The sequence below is a fragment of the Pyrus communis genome, chromosome 2, assembly GCF_041283825.1.
Source record: "Pyrus communis isolate YQ-2024b chromosome 2, ASM4128382v1, whole genome shotgun sequence".
NCBI classification, from domain to species: Eukaryota; Viridiplantae; Streptophyta; class Magnoliopsida; order Rosales; family Rosaceae; genus Pyrus; species Pyrus communis.
The window spans coordinates 17,760,951-17,769,160 of NC_142566.1; the positions used below are offsets into that span (position 1 = coordinate 17,760,951).

General features: G+C 39.5%; 1 protein-coding gene across 1 annotated transcript; it reads left to right on the plus strand.

Annotated features, from left to right (window-relative positions):
• The first annotated feature begins 840 nt into the window (after positions 1-840).
• Positions 841-1,043, plus strand: LOC137747852 (ribonuclease III family protein). Its single transcript, XM_068487993.2, is given in 2 exon segments — positions 841-947; positions 949-1,043. Coding segments are annotated over 2 exon segments (174 nt in total). The 3' UTR covers positions 1,016-1,043.
• The last annotated feature ends 7,167 nt before the right edge of the window (positions 1,044-8,210 follow it).

Genomic DNA, 8,210 nt, shown 5'->3' on the forward strand with positions numbered 1-8,210 from the left:
TATGCATTATATGGGACGCAACTATCAAAGCTCCGAAGTATCTACAGCCCCAGAAGATGCGCTTTTTGCACATCCAAAGCTCTTTAGGGCTTGTGTTCCACCAGATATGCATCGGTTCTGAAGGAAATGTATGGGATTATGAAAGCCGACCTAAAGTCATGTGGACATTGGGACATCCCTTGGCAATGACTGATAGAATTCCAGATATTACTGTAGCGAGGAACATCGAACTTGGACTTAAGCTACAGGTGTTTCCCTCACTGTCCATCTCTATATGTGCATTTCCCTGCAATATGCAATTGTATTTAAGCTAATCGTAATATAACGTAGTGAATAATCTGAAAAAGGTTGAAGTAAAATAAGAGAAGACAAAGGCAACATGCCGACGTGCTATGTTACCATTTCCATATGTGTTGCCAGATTTCTAGCTAGTATTTGCTCTCTCACACTCAAAGTTTACTAGGGTGGATCGTCCTATCCCAAGATTTTAGAACCACCAAATGTGGATAGGTTATGTCTGTTATGCTCTATTCAATATACTTACACGTATTTGTTAGTGTTTATAGTCTGTTCAGGCCCTGCATCTTTATGTATTGTTTGCTTTCTTATTTGCATTCAGCTATCTTTCTTGCATCCGTCGAAGCAAAAATTTGAGCATCCTCGATTTTCTTACGAGCCATTAGAATATGTTGGCCAATTGTGTAGCAGACCTCATATTTTTCTTTTCCTGTACCAAATAGATGTGTTGACAGTTCTGTGGTTGTGATGGCGGAAAGGTTGTTGATTAAAGATTTTGATGCTCCTGGAAAGTGGCTAGCAGAGAGATATCGCCGTGTTCTCATGAACAAATTCTGCGGGAGGTATTTGAGAGAGAAGCGTCTCCATCAGTTTGTCATCTTTCCCGACCCAGTTCATGCTGCTGTTCAACAAGCCCTTCATGGCCTCGCATGTAGGACGCCTCATGTTTGAGGTTTTCGATTTTGAACAAACCCAACTTAAAGCTGTGACTCTGTGAAGATGAAAGATTCATATTCTAATCGTTATACATGCATTGAATCATGTGATTGCGATATCTAACAACACTAATGTGATATAAAATGAGATGAGATTCGCTATAATGTGGATGAAAAATACAAATTGAAATCCGAGGAGTTTATACTTGGTTAAGAGCATTCTAAGCAGTGTTTTAAAAAACTAGCCTCGGGGCTGGCCTAGGTGCCCTTGGAGGCGGGGCTGCTGGGTTTTCGCCTCTGTTTTGTGGGGGTGGCGTAAGGTGGCATTGGGGTGTGCCGAGGCAGCTGAGGCGCACCCATGCATTCACTTGGGCTTTTTGTCCATCCAAATCCAGGTCTGTTTCTGTCGTTCCTCTGTGTGCCGTTCTAGTTTCAACAAAGAAGAAAGAGAGAAAGTTTCTCTTTCCAAATCCTAGTGGCAAAGTCTAACTTGTTGTAGTCATATTTAGAATAGGAATGTGATTGTGTAAATCCTAGTGTATCTAGGGACATCTTGGAATATTCTCCTTAATAGATATTATCATATTAGAGTTGTAGTCCTATATTGGTAAGAATTTAATCTATCCTACTACTATAAATAAAGACACAATAGGGTGATACAACACATACCAAACAATTAAATCTCTCTCTTCTCTCGCTCTTGCTGCCATCCTCTCTCCCTCTCTAGTCCTAAATACAATTCAGTCAAATAGGATTACAACACATTATCAGTACGCTATTGTCAGAAGCTAAGGAACTGAAGGATCGTAGGAGGAGGCTTTCTTCTACAAAATTCAAAGGTTTTTATTTGTTTTCTGCTAATTAGGTACACTTAAAATAAAGTAAGATATTTGCAACATCCACGAAGCATGAAAACATTTCTCATGATGCATGAACCCCCTATATTTATATTTTCTTTCCGATATATATATTGTATATGATTCATATATTTATCAATATATATACGCTTCATGCATTACGCAATTATTTTTCTATGTGGAATTTGTAAGTCAAAGCATATAAATAAATTAGAAGCAATTTAGGGTTCTTAAAACCCTAGAAAAGTAGAAGAAAAATAAATAAAAATTAGGAATTATACAGCATGGCTGCTGCTTTCCGCCAGGCAGCTGTAGGCACCATTGCCGACCACTGCAGCTGGCCTGCAGCCCAAACCTATGGAGCAAACATGGGAACATCGTCATTTGATGCCTTGGACCACACGGCAGCAGCTCTTTGGGCTTTGCTGCTTACGCCAAACAACCTAGGCCCTAGGCTTAATAAGGTAATCACGGGCCTAAAGCCCCTAGCCCAAATCGAAAAGGCCTAAAGCTTCCTTGGCCTTGTCTTGCGCGTCATTGGCCTAACTCTAACAGCCCATAGATGTTGGGCCTTTCATGTCCCATGCCCAGGCCTATCCTCAGCAACTGTTGCTTGATGGGCTTCCCCCCAGCTTCGGCCCAAGTTACCAGCAACTTATGCTACAGGGCTTAACTTGTTCCGGTCAAAAAACTCGAAACCCAGCCTCGATTGGGTTTCCCCTCACCAAACCGCAGGCTAGCAACATTGGGCCTACACTCATGCCTTGTTTTTGGCCTAAACCAGCGGCACTTGCTGCTGAGCTCACACATACCACACGACCCAAAGGCATGTAGCCCTCCTGAGCCCCAATGACCTGCAACAGAACTGCAGGGCCTGTCCACGCGTTGTTACCAGCCCCTTTTTTTTGTTGGGCCACATCCTTACTTTTGACCCAATGTTAATTTTTGGCATGCCCGCGTTATAACTCATACCCAAATAAATTTTTTTTGGGGTACTTTAGGGCACGCCAATTAATTCTAATATAATTATCACTTGGTATATCACCAATCGAGCCTAATATGACCCATCTGTCATTATGTTGCTTCCATAATCTACCCTGTTTGGTCTCAATCTATTGAATTAATTAAAAGTGACATGCAGTCCATTAATATGATAATTAATCCAAAATTATTGACCTGAATATCACTTTTGGACACTAACTCAATAATTTATTTTTTTACTTTGAATCGTTGACATCCTTTCGTAGTCCTGAAACTCTCACACTTGAATTCCCAAAGCAACTAAAATCCACTACACTTAAATCAGCATATTGCATTCTATGTTCTTGCAAGAACATCTCTGTTATGAACTATTATTCATAAAACTAAATTGAACCTGTAGTTTCATATTTAGTACCTTTGAACCCGAAGTTTTCATTCAAAACTTACCACATGAAACATGTGGCTTTCATGTTTAAATTAAACCAATACATGTATATAGAACCCCGAATGTTCTACAATGAATGTCTATGGATTACCATATAACTAACCACGTCTCATTGTACTCTCCGTTTTAGGGACATGTAAAACTTGAACAAGCTCGATTTCACCGCTCTGGAAGTATTTGGAAGAAACTACCTAAAGTGGGTTCAAGACGTGAAGCTTCATCTTACTGCAAAGGATAGTAGAGCAACCATCAAACCAACGCCAACCCCGTCGATGAAGCTCAGAAAGCTACTGCAATGATCTTCATTCGAAGACACAACCATGATACATTGCAAATCAAGTACCTCGCTGAGGAGAAACCACATAATCTCTGGCTTGCTCTGGCTGATCGTTTTAATCACCAGACATTTACTTGCCTGAAACAAGATACGATTGGTAATATTTACGCTTCCAAGACTTTAAGTTCGTGAATGAATACAACTCTGAAGTTTGTAGAATCCGATCACTACTTAAGTTCTATAAAATGGACTTAACAGATGTAGATCTCTTGAAGAATACCTATTTGACCTTCCATGCAACCCATATTCTCTTGCAGCAACAATATAGGGCACAGAAGTTCACCAAATTTTTGGATTTGATCTCGATTTTACTTCCCGCTGAAAAGCAGAACCAGCTTTTGATGAGAAATCATCAAACTTGACCCACTAGCTCAAACGTTCCTCTTGAAGCGCATGCAACCAATTCTAGCAACAACAAATAACGAAAAAAACATCGTGGCTATGGTAATGGGTGGCAAGCCCACCCACAAGCCCAAGGTTAACAGAGCCAAGGCCCACCTAAGGTAGGAAATTTGACCTAGAAGCGCCAACCCCTTGAACCTAAGGCCTTAAACTTCAAGAACAAGGGAAAAACAACCGTTCAATCAACTTCCACTGAAATGGACATATGCTGCCGTTGTGGATCAAAAGATCATTGGTCACACGTATGCAGAGCTACCCTCGAGGCTATTGTCAAGTGTCATTCTCGTCATGAGTCTAACTTTGCCAATATGGAACATCCCAAAGATGCTACTACATCCATAAAGATATCAGATTTTTAGGAGGTATCAGCTTCTATGGATGAATAAGTTTTATTCTTCTAGACATGTTTTTTAGGGTGCTTTTACCCTTAGTGGCTGAACCCACTAGGAGTGGCCGAACCCCTTTATTTTTTAGATTTATGTTTTAATTTTTGGACAATTTTTCTAAGTCTTTGGAATAATTTGTTTGGTTTTGATTTGTTTTAAATTATGGATAATTATTTTATGGACATTATTTCTTGATTGATTAATTGAATGAATAGAATTATATTTATACATGTGACCAATTCAATTAATTTATTTTTAGGTATGACTAGTGGGGAATTTAGTTGTCTGGTTGATAGTGCTACTACGTACACCATCTTGCGTAAGTGACACTATTTTACTAACTTCATACCTAAGAATGCACCTCTAACAACCCTCTCAAGCTCATCCAACATGATTGAAGGATACGGAAAGGCCCGTATAATGTTGTCTAATGGTATTGTCTTAACCATTAAAGAACCCCTCTATTCTCCACGTTCCAGAAGAACGTTGCTGAATTTTAGAGACATTCGAGATAATCAATATCATGTTGAAATCATTGAAAAGAATGGTTTTGAATTTCTTTATATCACTTCTTATGAATATGGCCAAAAGCGTATTCACTAAAAGCTTGAACGTTTACCGAGTGGATTGTACATCACAACTATTCGCGGCATAGAGACCCACCATATGGCTAGCCATGAGCCCGAGTTCCAGGGCACTTTGCTATTTTAGCATGATCGTATGGGACATCCCGGACGTGACATGATGCACCATATTCTCAAATCATCACATGGGCATCATTTACCTTCATACGTTGGATTCCTATCATGCAAAGCTTATTCTTTGGGGAAGTTGAATACTCAACCCTTAATTACAAATATTATTCACAACCCTCCTAAGTTTCTTCAAAGGATTCAAGGGGATATTTGTGAACTTATCCAACCAACATGCGGACCGTTTAGATGGTGTTGGTTAATGCATCGACACGTTGGTCACATGTTTGTTTATTGTCCACACACAACGCTGCATTTGCGAAACTCCTAGCACAAATTGTTAAGCTAAGGGCTCACCACCTTGATTATCCGATTAAGTCGATTTGACTGGATAATTTTGGAGAGTTTACGTCATAGACCTTTGACGATTATTGCATGTCAGTTGGGGTTGAAATTGAACATCTTGTACCACATGTTCACACCCAAAATGGCCTAGCAGAAACTTTCATAAAGCGCCTTCAATTAATAACTCGGACTTTGGTCATGGGAACCAAACTACTAGTATCTGCCTGAGGCTATGCAATATTGCACGCAGCTATGTTGGTCTACTTGATGCCTATCGCTACCCAACCTTATTCACCGTTAAAGTTGATTACTGGATACGAGCTTGATGTTTTGCATTTACGTATGTTTAGGTACACAGTTTATGTGCCAACAACGCAGCCACTATGTACCAAAATGGGAATCTATGTCGGTTATGATTCGCCATCAATTATTCGCTACTTATAACCCTTGACATGAGATCTCATTACTGCACGTTTTGCAAATTGCCATTTTGATAAGACAGTCTTCCTGTCGTTAGGGGGAGGTAAGAACTCTAACGTTCCTGTATAACATCGCGAATTGTCGTGGTATGCTCCCACTATGTCTCGTTTAGATCCTCGTACTGTCCAGTCTGAAACTGAAGTGCGACGTATTCTAGATCTTTAGAGCATCGCTCAAAGCATGTCAGATGTTTTTACTGATCTAGCAAATGTGACGAGATCATATGTACCTGCTGCAAATGCACCTGCAAGGATCGACGTACCTAGAATACGCTGTAATATCGCTTGGGAAGGCCGAACTGTCCCTGAGGGTGGGGTAACCGTACCTTCCATGCGGCCCAGTACACTAACGGCTAGCCAATGAGGATGAGGAAAAGATTTTGGAGCCTAAAGTGACATATCTAAGTGCAATTGGTGCTTTATTGTACTTGGCTTAAAGCACTAGACCTGACATCTCCTTCACTGTTAATCTTTTGGCTAGATATAACAATGCGCCTACATGCAAACACTGGAATGATGTTAAAGACATTTTCGGCTACCTTAAGGGTACAACAGATTTGGGTTTGTTCTACACCCACGAATCCTCGAGATGAGTAGTCGCCCTCATCGGTATTCAGGTTGATTCCCGCCTTGTTGGTTACATAGAAGTTGGTTATCTATTTGATCCACATAGGGCACGTTCTTAAACGGGTTACGTCTTTACCGTTGGAGACATTGCTATATCTTAGAGGTCTACCAAGCAAACACTAGTTGCGATTTCTTCAAACCATGTTAAGATCCTCGCCTTGCATAAAGCATCGCGTGAGTTCTTTTGGTTAAGAGCGGTCACGGAACATATTCGAAGCACAGTGGTCTTACTACCGTCGTTGACCTTCCTACGACGATCTTTAAAGACAATGCAGCATGTATCGAGCAGTTAAAGAAGGGATACATCAAGGGAGACAACACCAAGCACATAGCGCTGAAATTCTTTTATTCACACCAGCAACAATGACATCAGAACATTGAAGTCAAGCAAATCCATTCCTAGAACAATGTGGCTGATCTTTTTACCAAGTCATTACCCAAGTCTACCTACTTTTCAGAAGCTCGTCCAAGGAATCGATATGCATAAATTATCTGAATTGAATTGCTTGTAGTTCTTTTATTTGGAAGTTATGTCTAACTCGGGGGGAGTATCTTGAAGCATACTTACGTGCTCTTTATGTAATCTTTTTCCTATGATTAGAAGCATTTTTCCCACTGGGTTTTTGCTACCTAACGAGATTTTGATGAGGCACCCATCCTGGGATTATCATACTCCGTTGAGTTCATTACTTTCGTCTTGTTTGACGTTTGTTTAAGATATTATGCATACTTCTTATTTTTCTCCTTAGTCTACGGGTTTTCACTTGCCTTAAGTTTTACCATGGTGAGGTTTTGTGAGTTTTACTACCTATGCATACTTTTTTTTTTTATATTAGAGACTCGCATTCGCTCGTTGTGCCAACGACTTCATCAATTGTTCTACCTTAACTGCTGAAGATCTGATGCGATGTTTTGTTTGAGTATTTCCACACTTAAGGGGAAGTATTGCAATTATATTTAGAGTAGGAATGTGATTGTGTAAATCCTAGTGTATCTAGGGATATTTTAGAATATTCTCCTTAATTGATATTATCCTATTAGAGTTGTAATCATATATTGGTAAGGATTTAACATATCCTACTACTATAAATAAAGACACAATGAGGTACAACTCACAATTAAATCTCTCTCTTCTCTCTCTTGCCGCCGGCATCTCTCCCTCCTTAGTCCTAAATATAGTTCAGTCAAATAGACTTACAACATAACTCTAATTCTTCTTTTTTTTTTTTTTTTATTAATTATTACCCATTCAGATTTTGTCGTCTAACATTTTGATTAGCAAAGATTTATTTATCTTGAGACTTCTCCATTCAGCTTATTTATTTATTTTTTTTTAGATTAACCACAAATGAAATTCAAATACACATTATTATGCAAATGCTCAATTCATTTTCACCACTTTGATAAGGGCCACTTGCACTTGTATTATGTTTTTACTTTTGTCTTTTCATTTGGAAAACCTAACCTTGAAGGAATTTTGACTAATTTGACGCGGTGTTATCGGAATAAACTGCAAGTGCAAGGGCAAAAACGAAAAGGAGAAAGTGATAATAGCAGGAATTTTGGTGCAATTTGGCCTACAAATCACTAAACAGTTGGCCACTCACCACTTTCCACGTCAGCCATTGTTGTCCACTCACCACTTTCCACGTCAACCATTACCTGCCCGCCAACGAATATTTAACCGTCAAAGTAACTAAAATTAC